Raw genomic sequence first — 19,202 nt, 5'->3', positions numbered from 1 at the left:
TTTTTACAGTATGTGTGGGAGCAGTAATGAATTGGATGCAGATCAATAACCTGCAATCAAACTCGGATAACACTGAAGTACTTCTGTTTGGCCCAGCCTCTACTTGCTGGTGGAATACTCATATAGACTCCACCCCCCCTCCCCCCTCCTCCACCCACTACTGCTGCGGTGGTCAGGAACCTGGGAGTTAAATTTGACCATTGTCTCCCCTTTCAACCCAAGGTATACGAGGTATTTTCAGATCTTGTTTCGCAATTCTGAGGGCGTTTAAGAAATGTCTCTATTTGCTGCCATTCGAGGACCATAGAACAGTGGTCCATGCCCTAATTACATCTAGACTGGATTACTGTAATGCACTTTACACTGGCCTATCTCATCAAGCGCTTGAAAGTTGTCCAGAACGCCTTTTATTTCAACTACCTTGTTGCCCCTCCATCTATCTTACAGAGCTGCACTGGCTGCCGATTAAGAAGAGAATTGTGTTTAAGTCTCTGGTACTGGTTCATCACGCTGTTTATGAGTCAAGTCTCATAGTAGTCCCTCGATTCAAACACTCAAGGAAAGGTTGTTCCGTTTTGGCAGCATTAATTTGGAATCGTCTTCCATTCAAGCTTTGCGATACCCAGAATGAACTCCAGTTCATGAAAGTCTTGAAAACATTTCTGTTGGACCACTCTGAGAATTACGGTTTCTCTACTCTCAGAATAGCTGGGGGCTACATAAGATCATTATTCAATTATTTATTTAAAGGTATGGCAAGGCACTATCCTCGAAGGAATGGTCTAAGAGGTGTAGGTCTATAGCTAACTAATCTAGGGTCCAACATTATACCACATAACTTTGGAGATGAAAACTAGATTCACTCCGAACATCCTGCATTTTTATGGCTTTATCCAAATTAAGTAAACTGCATGACCCAAATCGACCACAACGCATAGATAGGTTAAAAAAACTGGTTCACTTAGCTTCAAAAATATAAAGCTTAATTTCCAGAAACTTTTAAACGCCATACTGTATCCCAGAATACCTCAAAAAGGAAATGTATAAATTAGATCAACTAGAATGATCACAGTCACTACCGTTACGACTATGGAACTCTCCCAACCTCTCCAAATTCACCCTTTCCGTAATCCAGCCCAAATATTTTAACAATTTATAGATTATTTTGGAACCTTGTAAGAATGACAGGGAGGGCATCCTTCAATCTGAAATATGTGGGCATGATCATGAAACTAAAGGAGACATATATCACATGCTGCTTTAATGCAAATGAATCCAACCTTAAAGACAAAGAATAACCAAACATATTTGTAAAACACTCCAGTAACACCCTTAATTGGGTTTTATATCCAACTGCTCGGAAACCCATGAAATAAATAACATACTTGAGATGGAAAATAAATTCATCTTATTTCTTGATCTAATGATTTTGATGTGCAGTAAAACAATACTGGATAATTAGACACTATCTGACAAGGTCGCAATACATAATTGGGGGCTGGGGTAGGTTATATATACAGTGCAGGTGAATGCTTGGCTTAAATACTCTAACAGATCAAAATCAATAAAGTTGGTAGCTATCTTAGAATCTCTGGATATTTCAGCTATTTAACTACAAAAAAGCCAAACCACTATAACATAATATATTAGGATAGTTGAGAAGCTCCTCTTGTAACCTACATTTATCAATTATAACTTAACACTGGCTTATGTTTAGATTGTAGTTCACTCATTTGTAAGCATCATTTTATTATTTACTTACTTTAGCAATTTATATATTAGGTTTCTCTACCCATTGTCTTTTGAGACAGACTATCACCTACTGTTGCATGCACATAAAATCCATCAATGCATTCAATGAACAGTACATTGCTAGCAGAATCATTACCCATTGACCATCACTAACTCAACAGGAGGCAACATTTTCTGGAATTTGGCACACTGGAGATCCCGGATATGTGCTACATACATACAAGAAGAATATTTTAAAAAATATATTTTGAAAATAGATTTCGAAATTGAATGCTGAAAATGATGTATAAAAGCTTTTATGTTATCTTTCAAAACTATGTTATGACAGGCATCAATGTGTATTTTAAAATTCTTGTATTGTTGTTATTTGTTTTTGGTATTCAATATAACACAATTTTTCAAGATAAAAGAATTTAAGCTTAACATATTTAACAAAATGTGCTGACGAGCAATAAAATGCATTGGCAGCAATACATTTTTGTAGGAATCCTTGTCATGTAGTATAATTCTGAAAGCGTTTGACAATTGGGCATGGTTATTTCTCATTTACAGAATGAGCTTATAAAATGGTTTTATAATGGTTATGGACAGTTATAGCCTAGGAATGACAAATGCGTAGCCCCGTGGTTCTAAAACGTAGTAAAATATTTTGGAGATGAATTCTTAGACAAAACTGAGAGCTATTCAATTCCAAGACAAGAAAATATAAATCGGCACATATTAAAATACAGGTAACATTAAATACTCCTAAAATTATATTGAACTTTAAAAGTAAGTGAATGCATTTACAAGAACAGCTGAACTTACCATGGTAAATATCTTGCAAAGAACCACCTCCACAAAACTCCATACAGATCCAGAGTTTATCACGCCTGAAAAAAGAGAAGACATTTTTCAAATGTCTAGCAACACAATGTAATATTGTGTATGCAACAAAAATACACATTTACTCAAATCAATCACTAAATTTGAAATAATTATGTTTCAATGTCTTTGGAGAACAAACATTTTGAGATCAAAATTTGGCAACCAGAAGGTATAGGCGTCACAATTATAAGTAAAAGACGGAAATGTGATTATTACAATTCTGAATTGTTCTGCAAACTGAGACTAGATACATTTTATTGTGTATGGCTTACAGGACCCAAATGGCAAATCAGAACAATCTAATAAATGCTGTTCTCTGAGCAGGTAAAAACCTGCTCCACACATATGCCCCTCTCAAGTACATGTTTTAGTTGATGATCTTCAAGCAGCCCTATTCTGCTATATGACCATCCATATGCTTTAATTTGGTTGCTTAATTTTAAATTACATGAACACTCCTCGCTAATTATTGACCAGTGACATTAACTGCACCCTAATTCCAGCAGAAAAACAATGGATGACATCTTTTTAAATTATATTTTCCAGCAGATCACTTTACCAGATGACATACATAGTGCTATTTCACAAAACTTGACACAGTGATGTGGATATACTGGCTTTACAAACAAAAGGAGTGACAGCAAAAGTAAATATGCCATTGATGATCCACTACAAAAGATCAACTCCTCATAAAAGAATATACACAATTAATGATCTGAATTGTATTTATTATGCACAAATTACACCAGAAAAGATGAGTTTCTATACAGGGATAAAGTGTATCTAGTAAAAATATCAATGAGCATATCTAAAACACCAACCAAAAGCCACAGACTTTTGAAGACAGTGTATGTGGACCCAGGGACCTAGGTTGTGCCATAATAAATATTTTTGAGTATTCACTTTCCTTATTTTTGTAACTTCTTCAGAGGGTTAATACTGTATTTGATTTAAAAATATTTGTAAGGAAATGTGCAATCAATGAAGTCTTCCTTCAATACATCTCGCCATTCCTATTTCATTTGCGGTCAGACAGCCTATGTGCATCCGCCCTTAGACTGGGGTGGCACATGCTATATATCGTTCCTTCTGCCCCCTGTCTTTCTAGCCCCATCCCATTATCATCGTGATTCACGACTAGTGCACGTTAGACACAGGAGGGAGACTAATTCCCCAGTGATTGATCAGACTGAGACAGCTTGGGAGCAATATACAGATTTCAATAGAGGATTCTTTTTCTTCATAGGTCCCGTCCAAAACAGTAAATTCATACATAGGTTAACAAGAACTCTAGAAGCAGTAGTGAATGAGAATACAGCAGCCCTGGCGAACTTGACCCAGGAGCAGTCTACCATGCGACTTGTTGTTCTTCAGAATCGCCTTGTTCTTGACGTCATCCTGGCAGATAGGGGCGGGGCTTGTAGAGTGATCGGCTCCAGTTGTTGCGTGTTTATTCCTAATAACGCGCCATCCGTGTACGCAGCAATAACAAGACTCCACAAGATAGCTCACGAGATACATCAAGACCCAGGCACGTGGACTTGGTCCGGTTGGCTCTGGGGTGTAATATCAGCATGGGGATGGAAAGTGTTGTCGTTCCTAGGAATGATACTGCTTATGATATTCAGCTGCTGTCTCTGTCTGCAATGTGGCTCGGCGATTTGCGGCTTGTGTGCCACTGCCTGTATTCCCCATCCACGTATACAAAAGAAAAAAGACGAACAAATGATGCTGTATGATCAGATATACGGTCTCATGAATATAGATGTGTCCTGAAGGGCACAGTAGGGGACAAGGAGGGAATGAGGAAATAGAAATTTTATGTGGCCAATGTGTCCCCTGCGTGTACCTCACGTTTAGTGCATGTGCATGTCACCCATGCATTTTTCCCGTCCCATTCCTGTAATAATAATGCCCCTGTATTTCCGTCCCACATTAGAATGTCAGTTACCAAGCCCTCCATGAAAGAAATGTTAATTCTGCACTGAGGCCTATGTTGCCCACGTTGCCAATGTATCTGCATGGTGCACGTTTAATAAAAGTCAAGATGAACCCGTTTTATGGCTCAGCCTGAGCCTCAGGTTTCTTGCCTCCAGACGCTCTGAAAGCTGCAGCTCAGCTAAGTATCCCTGACCTTTCGCATACTTCTGGTCCAGCCCGGCCTGCCAAGACAGTATTTTGCACACAGTTATCTACTTGCTCCACAGAATCACATTCCTGCTTAGTGAAGAAGGTAAACAGAACCCCGTCTGCAGAGATAGAGCCCAGCCTTCCTGTCTCCGTTTAAGTGATTTGCAGAGCTCGCATCCATAGAAAGCCCATGGCCCCCACGCAATGCACGAAGAAATATATGCACACACTGGCTCTTGGTGATGAGCAATCTTTGCTCGAGCGACCTTTACTTCAGATAATACATCCTCCTAACCCAAAATATCAGATAATACCAGACGTACAGGTCGTCCTGACACTGAAGGCTTCTCTACTAGATCGAAAGTCAGCTCCCCCCAGCTTCCCCAGTTACACGTTAATTGCACGTCATGACCAAGTTACGCACACAAGTAGGGTAAAGGTTCCAACTGACCATGCAGACCCCCTCCATGTATCCACCCACCTATGACTCACCTATGATTCCTCAGGTGAACGCCCACGTGTACGCCTTCTTACACGCCCTTTTGCACGCCCATGTGCTCTTATCTCTCTCTTTCTTTTGCTACGTCTGGAGCGCTCCGCCTTCTCTATGCAATGTAATGTATGTTTAAATGTATAAATATTGTACTGTGTGAATAAAGTTTAGAAGACCCTTCCTGAGCGTTAGTGGTGATGGAACCCGATTCTCCCTTAACTCGAGTTACTGAAATAAAGCCCTTTTGAATCGGACACCACGGACTCTGCCTCTCATTATATGCATGACCCATTGTTTAAGTATAGAAATTCCGACAGGGTAATATTTTATTTACCACAGATGACATCTTTTTAAATTATATTTTCCAGCAGATCACTTTACCAGATGACATACATAGTGCTATTTCACAAAAGTTGACACAGTGATGTGGATATACTGGCTTTACAAACAAAAGGAGTGACAGCAAAAGTAAATATGCCATTGATGATCCACAAGAAAAGATCAACTCCTCATAAAAGAATATACACAATTAATGATCTGAATTGTATTTATTATGCACAAATTACACCAGAAAAGATGAGTTTCTATACAGGGATAAAGTGTGTCTAGTAAAAGTATCAATGAGCATATCTAAAACACCAACCAAAAGCCACAGACTTTTGAAGACAGTGTATGTGGACCCAGGGACCTAGGTTGTGCCATAATAAATATTTTTGAGTATTCACTTTCCTTATTTTTGTAACTTCTTCAGAGGGTTAATACTGTATTTGATTTAAAAATATTTGTAAGGAAATGTGCAATCAATGAAGTCTTCCTTCAATACATCTCGCCATTCCTATTTCATTTGCGGTCAGACAGCCTATGTACATCCGCCCTTAGACTGGTGTGGCACATGCTATATATCGTTCCTTCTGCCCCCTGTCTTTCTAGCCCCATCCCATTATCATCGTGATTCACGACTAGTGCACGTTAGACACAGGAGGGAGACTAATTCCCCAGTGATTGATCAGACTGAGACAGCTTGGGAGCAATATACAGATTTCAATAGAGGATTCTTTTTCTTCATAGGTCCCGTCCAAAACAGTAAATTCATACATAGGTTAACAAGAACTCTAGAAGCAGTAGTGAATGAGAATACAGCAGCCCTGGCGAACTTGACCCAGGAGCAGTCTACCATGCGACTTGTTGTTCTTCAGAATCGCCTTGTTCTTGACGTCATCCTGGCAGATAGGGGCGGGGCTTGTAGAGTGATCGGCTCCAGTTGTTGCGTGTTTATTCCTAATAACGCGCCATCCGTGTACGCAGCAATAACAAGACTCCACAAGATAGCTCACGAGATACATCAAGACCCAGGCACGTGGACTTGGTCCGGTTGGCTCTGGGGTGTAATATCAGCATGGGGATGGAAAGTGTTGTCGTTCCTAGGAATGATACTGCTTATGATATTCAGCTGCTGTCTCTGTCTGCAATGTGGCTCGGCGATTTGCGGCTTGTGTGCCACTGCCTGTATTCCCCATCCACGTATACAAAAGAAAAAAGACGAACAAATGATGCTGTATGATCAGATATACGGTCTCATGAATATAGATGTGTCCTGAAGGGCACAGTAGGGGACAAGGAGGGAATGAGGAAATAGAAATTTTATGTGGCCAATGTGTCCCCTGCGTGTACCCCACGTTTAGTGCATGTGCATGTCACCCATGCATTTTTCCCCTCCCATTCCTGTAATAATAATGCCCCTGTATTTCCGTCCCACATTAGAATGTCAGTTACCAAGCCCTCCATGAAAGAAATGTTAATTCTGCACTGAGGCCTATGTTGCCCACGTTGCCAATGTATCTGCATGGTGCACGTTTAATAAAAGTCAAGATGAACCCGTTTTATGGCTCAGCCTGAGCCTCAGGTTTCTTGCCTCCAGACGCTCTGAAAGCTGCAGCTCAGCTAAGTATCCCTGACCTTTCGCATACTTCTGGTCCAGCCCGGCCTGCCAAGACAGTATTTTGCACACAGTTATCTACTTGCTCCACAGAATCACATTCCTGCTTAGTGAAGAAGGTAAACAGAACCCCGTCTGCAGAGATAGAGCCCAGCCTTCCTGTCTCCGTTTAAGTGATTTGCAGAGCTCGCATCCATAGAAAGCCCATGGCCCCCACGCAATGCACGAAGAAATATATGCACACACTGGCTCTTGGTGATGAGCAATCTTTGCTCGAGCGACCTTTACTTCAGATAATACATCCTCCTAACCCAAAATATCAGATAATACCAGACGTACAGGTCGTCCTGACACTGAAGGCTTCTCTACTAGATCGAAAGTCAGCTCCCCCCAGCTTCCCCAGTTACACGTTAATTGCACGTCATGACCAAGTTACGCACACAAGTAGGGTAAAGGTTGCAACTGACCATGCAGACCCCCTCCATGTATCCACCCACCTATGACTCACCTATGATTCCTCAGGTGAACGCCCACGTGTACGCCTTCTTACACGCCCTTTTGCACGCCCATGTGCTCTTATCTCTCTCTTTCTTTTGCTCCGCCTGGAGCGCTCCGCCTTCTCTATGCAATGTAATGTATGTTTAAATGTATAAATATTGTACTGTGTGAATAAAGTTTAGAAGACCCTTCCTGAGCCTTAGTGGTGATGGAACCCGATTCTCCCTTAACTCGAGTTACTGAAATAAAGCCCTTTTGAATCGGACACCACGGACTCTGCCTCTCATTATATGCATGACCCATTGTTTAAGTATAGAAATTCCGACAGGGTAATATTTTATTTACCACAGATGACATCTTTTTAAATTATATTTTCCAGCAGATCACTTTACCAGATGACATACATAGTGCTATTTCACAAAAGTTGACACAGTGATGTGGATATACTGGCTTTACAAACAAAAGGAGTGACAGCAAAAGTAAATATGCCATTGATGATCCACAACAAAAGATCAACTCCTCATAAAAGAATATACACAATTAATGATCTGAATTGTATTTATTATGCACAAATTACACCAGAAAAGATGAGTTTCTATACAGGGATAAAGTGTGTCTAGTAAAAGTATCAATGAGCATATCTAAAACACCAACCAAAAGCCACAGACTTTTGAAGACAGTGTATGTGGACCCAGGGACCTAGGTTGTGCCATAATAAATATTTTTGAGTATTCACTTTCCTTATTTTTGTAACTTCTTCAGAGGGTTAATACTGTATTTGATTTAAAAATATTTGTAAGGAAATGTGCAATCAATGAAGCTTGAGGTACATGCAAATATATCTTTATAAATCCTTTGAATGATCATGATAGTTTAGATTAGGGTCCCAAGGTCCTCTATCTAAACATTTATATAAACACCTTCTCTTACACTTATAAAATTAAAACTACAAAGTGTTCGCAAATATAAGGTAAACAGTTAAAAAAAATTAAGTGTCACAAGTATGACAACTCAACGCACATAATTAAGGGATGAATGCTTTATATGGGAATGTCTGTTTTAATTGCATCCTTAATACAACATTACATGGGTTCCCCTGAGCAATCACTGTGCAAGCTAGAGCAGCAACCTCAATGAGTAAACTATTTTAGGAGTAACACTTGGTAAGAATCTCATGGTCATACTGGAGACTCAGCAATTGGATCACATGAAGTGTAAGCTTTCTTGCATTCCGGATAGCTTGGTAACTAAGGAGAACACTCTCTGGTCATGTACAATTAATTCATATGAACAAAAGACCCCCCTCAACACCTGTACCTCCCAACTGAAAAATAAAATTTAAGATGTGATGTTACTGAACATTAATTCCAGTAAATTAAAGGTTGAGCCCTACAACAAGAATAAAGGATAGCATTTGCAATAGCCAGGAATGTTATTAGAGAGAAATGGTTACCTACTAGTCCTAGCCGAAGTTCCGTAAAGTGACAAAAAAACTGTGAAGTTCTGAAAATGTCGGAATGTAGCACAAACTGCTGTTCGCATTGATCGCCCAGCTGGTCAAGTAGAAATTCTACCAGAGCATCAGTGCACTCGCCAACTTAGCATTGTTGAGCGTGAGAGGGGGGAAAACCTTGCTGCACTACGAGAAGCAGTTTTCTGGAGCACAGAGTCCAGAGTGCAGACAACTCCACAAACAGAGCGGAGTTCACCGCCCAAGAGTCTGCACCACTCTGCAACAGTCGCCCACAGCCCGAGTTCTAGTGGCCCAACACCACGAGGCGTTCTCCGCGGCGATCCTGACCTGAGATCTGGTGATCTTTGACCTACCTCAAATTTCCCACTGAAGCCTGCATCCTCTTTCTTGAGGATCCCCCAACAGCGACCAGAGCTGGTAAGAGAAACCGACACCTAAAGACACCCCTGCAACCAAAGTCCGACGGCCTTGGGTGGCCCAATCGACTGAGTCCCAGCATCCCCAGGCATACCAACTTACCTCTCCAACTGATGGTCACCTCCAGAAGATCTTCGCCCCGAGCCTGCAGTCTTTGCTGAAACAGGAGAATACCCATTGAAACCAACAGGGAACCCGATACTTTGGGTGCTAACTCAGATCCCCCTTTTCCCTGAGCCTAACCCAGGAGCTTCGCTCCTACAGCTCGTGGCCTGCTCGTGAGCAGCCACCAACTGGAGGTCACCTAGCCCCAATTGGATAACAGTGGGCCTCAGCACGCTGCACTTGGCCGGCCTAGTGCTGCTGAGGGTGTTTTTAGAGTGGATCATTGACCCTGTGGGAACCCTTGTTCTAACCCCAGAAACCTAACCACAAAGACCGAGTACTTACTGTTTAACCGATAACTTCATTTTTCTCCACAGGAATACATTGACTGTTTTTTTCCTTGAAAATTGTTTTAAGTGTAGAGTTGAATTGTATGAAAAACTGAAAAACTACAACTGTACGAAATGTATTTTACATCCTTTTCTCTAGGAAACGTCCCAGTGTGATACCTTTTGACTGGGTACGAGTGTTCTGTTTAATTCAGATACTCTGTCCATCACCACCCCCTTTTCTGAATAGTTTTGTCCACCATAAGCGTGGAAGGGTATGCTCAGACATGAGTCCCTTGCTCACTGCAACATCAGGATTCAAGCAAGCCGGGCCGAAGACGGCTGTAATGCCAGAAACCGGTCCCCGGAAGCTTGTTTCCTTTCCAGTAAAAGAATTGGCTTGGTAGTTTGGTCTGCCCTGTTCCCATGATGCACTGGGCCAGGGACAGACTAATTTGCATGTAGCCAGGTTCTGAGCTGGGATGGTGCAGTGAGCTAAAAAACGGTGATGGATCAAGCCCTGATCTTTTGACTGGGTACAAGTGTTCTGTTTAATTCAGATACTCTGTCCATCACCACCCCCTTTTCTGAATCGTTTCGTCCACCATAAGCGTGGAAGGGTATGCTCAGACATGAGTCCCTTGCTCACTGCAACATCAGGATTCAAGCAAGCCGGGCGGAAGACGGCTGTAATGCCAGAAACCGGTCCCCGGAAGCTTGTTTCCTTTCCAATGAAAGCATTGGCTTGGTAGTTTGGTCTGCCCTGTTCCCATGATGCACTGGGCCAGGGACAGACTAATATGCATGTAGCTAGGTTCTGGGCTGGGATGGTGCAGTGAGCTAAAAAACTGTGATGGATCAAGCCCTGATCTTTTGACTAGGTACGAGTGTTCAGTTTAATTCAGATACTCTGTCCATCACCACCCCCTTTTCTGAATCGTTTTGTCCACCATAAGCGTGGAAGGGTATGCTCAGACATGAGTCCCTTGCTCACTGCAACATCAGGATTCAAGCAAGCCGGGCGAAAGACGGCTGTAATGCCAGAAACCGGTCCCCGGAAGCTTGTTTCCTTTCCAGTAAAAGAATTGGCTTGGTAGTTTGGTCTGCCCTGTTCCCATGAAGCACTGGGCCAGGGACAGACTAATTTGCATGTAGCTAGGTTCTGAGCTGGGATGGTGCAGTGATCTATAAAAAAGGTGATGGATCAAGCCCTGATCTTTTGACTGGGTACGAGTGTTCTGTTTAATTCAGATACTCTGTCCATCACCACCCTCTTTTCTGAATCGTTTTGTCCACCATAAGCGTGGAAGGGTATGCTCAGACATGAGTCCCTTGCTCACTGCAACATCAGGATTCAAGCAAGCCGGGCCGAAGACGGCTGTAATGCCAGAAACCGGTCCCCGGAAGCTTGTTTCCTTTCCAGTAAAAGAATTGGCTTGGTAGTTTGGTCTGCCCTGTTCCCATGATGCACTGGGCCAGGGACAGACTAATTTGCATGTAGCCAGGTTCTGAGCTGGGATGGTGCAGTGAGCTAAAAAACGGTCATGGATAAAGCCCTGATCTTTTGACTGGGTACGAGTGTTCTGTTTAATTCAGATACTCTGTCCATCACCACCCCCTTTTCTGAATCGTTTTGTCCACCATAAGCGTGGAAGGGTATGCTCAGACATGAGTCCCTTCCTCACTGCAACATCAGGATTCAAGCAAGCCGGGCCGAAGACGGCTGTAATGCCAGAAACCGGTCCCCGGAAGCTTGTTTCCTTTCCAGTAAAAGAATTGGCTTGGTAGTTTGGTCTGCCCTGTTCCCATGATGCACTGGGCCAGGGACAGACTAATTTGCATGTAGCCAGGTTCTGAGCTGGGATGGTGCAGTGAGCTAAAAAACTGTGATGGATCAAGCCCTGATCTTTTGACTGGGTACGAGTGTTCTGTTTAATTCAGATACTCTGTCCATCACCACCCCCTTTTCTGAATCGTTTTGTCCACCATAAGCGTGGAAGGGTATGCGCAGACATGAGTCCCTTGCTCACTGCAACATCAGGATTCAAGCAAGCTGGGCCGAAGACGGCTGTAATGCCAGCAACCGGTCCCCGGAAGCTTGTTTCCTTTCCAGTAAAAGAATTGGCTTGGTAGTTTGGTCTGCCCTGTTCCCATGATGCACTGGGACAGGGACAGACTAATTTGCATGTAGCCAGGTTCTGAGCTGGGATGGTGCAGTGAGCTAAAAAACGGTGATGGATCAAGCCCTGATCTTTTGACTGGGTACGAGTGTTCTGTTTAATTCAGATACTCTGTCCATCACCACCCCCTTTTCTGAACCAGTGTGATACCTAGGCATATCACATTGATAGTAGAAAAAGTAACTTAAAAAGTCATCTAAAAAGTAACTGAAAAGTAATCTGTACAGTAATTTCGAATCCTTGACTTACCTATATTTAAAAAAAATTGCATTTGAACTTACATTCAATGGTAAACACAGAATAATTTTTGCAAAGCATTTATTTGTCTTACCTGGGCCAGGCTTCGCTTGGTTCTAGAATTAACTTAATAATTTGTATACAAAGAAAATAAGTCTGAGTTAAGTCTTTGAGTGTGTGACATCATTTGCTGATTGAGTGTGAACAACAAACGCTTAACACTGCCCTCTGATAAAGCCTTACTGTTTACCCACACTACCACAAATACCTCTGCCTACCTTTGGGGTTCCACTGGACTCTGTGCACACTATACCTCACTTTGGTATAGTATATTCAGAGCCAGCTTCCTACATGTGGCCCCATGCAAATGAGGGAATAACTTTGCCTTTGCATGGGCATAGAGGCAACCATGCCTTTAGAAAACACACTTAAAGTGCACCACTAAAGGGTGTCACACTTTCAGTGTGCCTTCTAAATGCAGCCCTCTAAATGGATGAAAGGGGGTCCAATGGACAACCCCCACCCCCGGCATCCGCTTGCAGGCGGGTGCAGTCACTCACTGCCGCAGCCTGCAAGCGGTTCTGTAATACCATTTCAAAGTGCAGGTGGGTTGCCAACTGCACAGAGAAACACAGAACAAGCTTTTAAACAGCTACTCTGTATTCCTCCTGAATGCGCTGCCCTGGGAGCAAACGAGAGTTCATGGTTGCCCCAAAGGCAGCGCATTCTTCCTGACAGAGCGCACTTTTAATGTTTGCACCCAGCGCAGGTACTTTAAGATGTGCTGTGGCACAAACATGGAAAGCACACCCTTTCAGTAATACGGGCCTAGGTGTTGCTACAGGAAAATGACATAAAAATACCAGACCTATGCATTTAAGCTCCAGGAGAAGTCATGGCTAATGATAAGCCTGTCATCCTATTACTTTCTAAACAAGCCAAGCCATGCATTTTTCCCGCCTCAATGTACATACTTGGCTTGGTACTCTACAAATACTGGCTAGTTTTAAGTATTTTTAGTTTTAGCTTGAGGACAACAATATGTTTTATTATGGCTTTTCCCAGATAGGAAATGATGCGACTTCTTATAGTCCGCTACCCGCTCACTGGCTACCTATGGCGCCAAGACACCTCTTCATTTGTTGCGCTCTACAAGTGTCCTACTTACTTACTTACTATTCTTGTGATTCTCGGAGGAGAAACCTCAGACCCAGTGTGTAACTTAAGTTACCAGGCATTCTCCCTGTGTACTTGTCGTACATGCCCTGATTTGAACATTACTTTCTCGTTTAATGTTAATGGACGCTGTAGCATTCTTTCTCAAGTAAGACAATCAGAAGAAGAATTAAGTTGTAGTTTAATCCATGAAGAAAAGCACATCCATGTACCTCAGTGACAGATGGTAGAATGATCAGTGGTACATCACAGAATTCTAACAGTGCTCAGTAGAAAACAGTACACCAGCATTCAAAAGGATACACAAGAAATGCAAGCATGCAATTAAAGGGAAACACACGATACTACATATCCTCCCTTTTTCTAAAATAACAAATACCAACTATCCTCCTTTTTCTAAAACAATAAAAAACAAAACTAGTAAATACATTTGAATAACAAATTCCTAACTTATGTACCATACAAACACATAACAATTTTTCTAAAATCCCCACAGTACAGATGAATGTATAATCCAATAAGCCATAACAATTTCGTCATTCACTCTTCCACGAAAATTTGATATTATTTCATCAGCTTGAACACTTTATGGAAAATTGCAAACTCTATCAAATCTGAGGCTCATAAATCTTTAACTCACCTTTGTATCCTCACCTACACAAGTAACTAAATAAAAATTAAAAAAAAACTAGTTCAAGAGAAAAAGAATTTCACTATCTATGACAATGCACCGTATTTAACAGTAGCTCTTAACACTCTTGTCAGTACATACCACCATATTGCATTGAAACTTTCCAGATGTAGAAGGTGAAGGAGAATCGCTGTCAGAATCATAATCAGAGGAATAAGTATCATTAACATGGAAAATTTTAGATGGCTGTGAGGAACTTCTATTGCAGACTTTAGCATAATGCCCCACAACCCCACAATTAGAACATTTAACAAACCTACCAGGACATTTCTCAAAACCTGCATTGTGGTTCTTATCACCACAACGATAACAAGCAAAGGAAAAAGAATCATTGTTATTATACGTTTTCCTGGTGAAAGATTTTGAGTTAGAAGACTTTCTTTGAGAATTCCTATCAGAATGAAACTTATTATCACCCTTCTTGTCCGACAACTCCTTATTATCTTTTTCCGAAATTTTGTTAACTGTAGAAGTAGTTCCAGATTGATCGGCTAAAGCTTTGGAGCTTCTATCGGATAATTCAGCTTTTTTCAATAAAGTTATCACATCCTTCAGACTAGAATCTCCCTCAAACCATAGTCTATCTTGAATACTCTTATTCCTGGAACACACAACAACTTGATCACGAATGAGTTTGTCGTAAAATACTCCAAATTTGCAATGCATAGCAAGCAATTTCAATTGGGAAACATATTCCTCTACTGACTCATTCTCTAATTGTTTCCTTTTGAAAAATGCACGTCTGGTAACACCAATACATACTATAGGTGAATAATGCTCAGTTAAATCAGAGATTTCAGCTTTAAAAATGTCAATGTCACCTGCTCTCTCTGGTTTCTGCATCTGATTATAGATTCCTAAACCTTCTGGACCAAGACTATGTAGAAGCATTCTCAATTTACGTTCAGGAGACAAAGTTCCAACATTGTCCTCCAAAGTAGCTATATAATTGAGAAAAAATTCCTTCCACTCAGACCACTTAACAATTGGTTCCCCAGGTGAAGTCAAAAATTCCTTAGGTGTACTAATATTTATATTAATGCATGAAGAAGATGAAGCAGTGTTAGAAGTATCACTTGTGGAAGAAGCTTGTTTCAAGAAGGTAAAAACAAAATCAAAATAAAAAACTAAAATGTTGAACAAACTCACAATGCTGGTCGAAATTGTTGAAAACGCTGAATAAATACGCAGAAGCCGAAGAAGACACAAGGTACTGAAGTGCTCCATAAGAAATACGAACTTGTAAATCAGTTCGAAGAAATCCAAGATGGCGGCACGTTTAAAGCGCAAGGTTACACAACGTGACCTTTGAATTGCCAATCAAAACGCATCTCGTACGCAACATGTCACTAAGCAACAAAGAAGCGTGGAGGTGTGAGCGCTTCTTCCAGGCACACTCGCGTTGCTAAGCAATGAAGTAAAGACGAGTGCATTAACGGAATGGCCAAATTGAAGGTAAACAAGTAAATACAAGTTTGCTTATCCGGGATAAAATTATTAAAAATAGACGAAGTAAAGTTTAAACATGAAGCAGGAAGTCTACTCACAAATTTCCCTCAAGAATTATGACAAAACCAGCAATTGTAGTTTACTTCCGATCCAATTAGAAACAAAAGAAGAAAAAGAAAAACAATGAAAACCAGAACGTGGTTGAATCCTCGATGAAACTTGTAGAAGTAGGTTTAAAGAAGAAATTGAAAAATTCAGCAGATCAATTATTCCTTTGACGATAAAAAAATAAATACTCAAGAAGAGAAAACAAAAAAAAAAATGTTGTTGCAGGTTCTTTTGAAGTATCCCAATCGTCGCCAATTTAGTGTAGCATTCTTTCTCAAGTAAGACAATCAGAAGAAGAATTAAGTTGTAGTTTAATCCATGAAGAAAAGCACATCCATGTACCTCAGTGACAGATGGTAGAATGATCAGTGGTACATCACAGAATTCTAACAGTAGAACACAGAACACCAGCATTCAAAAGGATACACAAGAAATGCAAGCATGCAATTAAAGGGAAACACACAATACTACAGACGCCTTCTTAGCACATTAAATAAAATATATTTTCCCCACTTTAACATCAAAGATAAGAAGAGACCTTTAAGTCTGTTGGACACTGCTATGAAAGAAATAAACATGTTGCCCTCAGAAGCTGAATCTTTAAAATCTACTAACACTACTGACAGGTAGACAACTTGCACATTTTCATTCAAATATTCCACCCAGAATGAAAGCTCCGAGTTAAAAACAGAAAACAAGGATGCGCTCCTGAAATTGGGTCCACTCATCTCTCGACATACTTGAAGCAATTACGGTTTGGGCTATTCTGAGTGACTGTTAAAATACATACTGAGATGTCAAGACAATCACCATAAATCGTAGTGTAGTAGGAAATGTTAGTAAAAGGATACCAATCATTCATAATGCAGCGATGAGAGGTTTTATAACTTCCAATGAAATTAATCTGATCGAATCAGCTTTTAATCAAATAATATTTCAAGATGTACTCGTGGTTTAACTCTTATTACCGCTTCGATGCGGCGCACATTTCCCCGCTGTGCAGGCGAATTCTTATGTGTGCGCAAATCGAGGCACAAGCCCACCGTGACATCAGACAGCTGATGCACAAGCCCACCGTGACATCAGACAGCTGATGCACAAGCACACCGTGACATCAGACAGCTGATGCACAAGCCCACCGTGACATCGGACAGCTGATGCACAAGCACACCGTGACATCAGACAGCAGGGGGCCGTCCGACGCACAAGCCCACCGTGACATCAGACAGCCGGGGGCCGTCCGACGCACAAGCGAATGACATCAGACAACCGGGGTCCGTCCGACGTACAAGCCCACCGTGACATCAGACAGCCGGGGGCCGTCTGACGCACAAGCGAATGACATCAGACAGCCGGGGACCATCCGACGCACGGAAGTCATTAATGTTTAATCTGTAGAGGGGCACCGACGCACGGAAGTCGTTAATGTTTAATCTGTAGAGGGCACAGATCAACATAAACAGAGTAGTAATGATTCAGGGGAAATTGAGGATTAATAACAATAAAACGTAACTGTTTTGCAATCTATTTCCCATTGCTGAAACCCCTAATACTTTATTTGTGAGATCAAGAATACACTGGGGCAGTACACTGGAACGTGATGTGCTTTGACAACGCTGCTTTAAGCTTTCTCTTGTTTGAAAGCCCAGCCATCGCAGGGAAATGCCAAAGCTAATTAAGAAAAACCTTTCATTTCAGATGTTTTTGGTCAAAACGTTGTTATATAGGCAAGAGGCACAGGCAGACTTTTCTCTTGGTGTTTATTTCTGTGTGATTCATACTTTTTTGCAATGCTACGTTTTAATGAATAATATTGCACTAATCTTTTATGGGTTCTGGAGTAGATTGCTACGCACTGTAAAAGCACTTCGACACCTCATGAGGGGTAGCAAGCGCTATATAAATCCAAACCTTTGGTGAATTGAATCAAAAAACACATTTGGTCCCAAATAAGTACTCAAGCACCACAAAGCATACACTACAGCAAATATAGTTTTTTTTTCAAGTACAACTTATTTCTGCTGCCCAGCAAATACTCGAAGGCAAACAAAGCTCAACAGACAATCCTTTCTCCTCTCTTCAAGCTGACCAATGACTGCAACAGAAACATCCATTTGTACAAAAAAGGATAGCTCGAAATCTGGAACCTTCAGTACAGCTTACTAATGATCGGACACTGCTCAGTCTGGAAAAACCTCTTGGCCTGCTTCTTGGAGGCCAAGGGGGCATGTATGTTGCCATTGCAGGCCCCAAAGTTCTGGCAGTATCGTTTTAACCCAAAACTACTCTCAACTGGATCTGGATAGTGGAGAGCTTCCGGTCGAAGACAGCCTGTTATGTTATGTTAAGTTATAAAATGCCCTTTATAGCGCACGGCTACTCCAAGGAGTGTCCCGGCGCTTTGGCAAAGAGAGAACGTAGAAGGAAAATACATAACACAGCACCCTCCACATGGCAGCAGAGAAATTACTGGGCAGAGCCACGTCTTGAGGTCCTTTCGGAAAGCGAGCAGGTTAGAGGTAGATCTCAGAGCAAGCGGAAGCTTGTTCCAGCAGCATGGTGCCAGATACCGGAAAGAGCGACCTCCAGTTCGAGCTCGTTTTAGCCTGCATAGCGGACCTCAAGAACCTCCTAGGAGCGTAGAAAGCCATCCACTTCCGGAGATAATTCGGGCCGGTCGAGTGGAGAGCTTTAAAGGCCAGAGTCAAGATCTTAAAAGTGACTCTTTTGGCAATCGGAAGCCAATGAAGTCTCTCAAACAACTCTGACGCGCGGGCCCTTCGCGGTAGTCCAAAGATGGCTCTAGCGGCCGAATTTTGTACAACCTGCAAACGAGCGAGAAGATATTTCGGGAGGCCTAGGTAGAGGGCGTTCGCGTAATCAAGGTGTGAGCCTATCAAGGCCTGAACTATGATTTTCTTATGTTGGAGGGATATTAGAGGAAGGAACTTCTGCAGCATTTTTAAAATACCGAAGCATTTTCCGGTTAGCCCTACAACCTGGGGTCTAAAAGAGAGATCTACATCCCATAAAACACCCAGATTTTTGGCTTTTTGCGAGGTGTCCTCTGGCGGAGACATATCACGCGGCCACCAGGACTTCCACTCGGGGTCCGGAGGACTTCCGAAGAAGAGCAGCTCCGACTTAGCCGAGTTGCTTTTCAAACTATGCCTCTGAAACCATTCAAACACGGCTTCCAGACAATCCCTGATCTGACGACTGTCAAAATCTTCACCCTAGTTACACATGAAAAGTAGCTGGGTGTCATCAGCATAGGATATGATCTGGGCACCAAAAGATTCCGCTACCTCCGCTAGAGGGGCCATATAGATATTGAAAAGGTTGGGGCTCGGTACAATA

The 19,202-nt window shown here is 41.8% G+C and overlaps 1 protein-coding gene across 8 annotated transcripts in view; it reads right to left on the bottom strand.

Moving 5' to 3' along the window:
* MAP4K3 (mitogen-activated protein kinase kinase kinase kinase 3) overlaps positions 1 to 19,202 on the bottom strand; it is a 1,209,829-nt gene that overhangs the window by 990,131 nt on the left and 200,496 nt on the right. For all 8 annotated transcript variants that reach the window (XM_086927230.1, XM_086927231.1, XM_086927232.1 and 5 more), the window contains exon 4: positions 2,560 to 2,624. In XM_086927230.1, coding sequence (XP_086783356.1) covers positions 2,560 to 2,624 — 65 coding nt within the window. The remainder of the gene's footprint in view (positions 1 to 2,559; positions 2,625 to 19,202) is intronic.

Source organism: Lissotriton vulgaris, chromosome 6 (assembly GCF_964263255.1).
Source record: "Lissotriton vulgaris chromosome 6, aLisVul1.2, whole genome shotgun sequence".
Classification (NCBI taxonomy): Eukaryota; Metazoa; Chordata; class Amphibia; order Caudata; family Salamandridae; genus Lissotriton; species Lissotriton vulgaris.
This window is presented reverse-complemented; position numbering and strand designations above follow the sequence as displayed.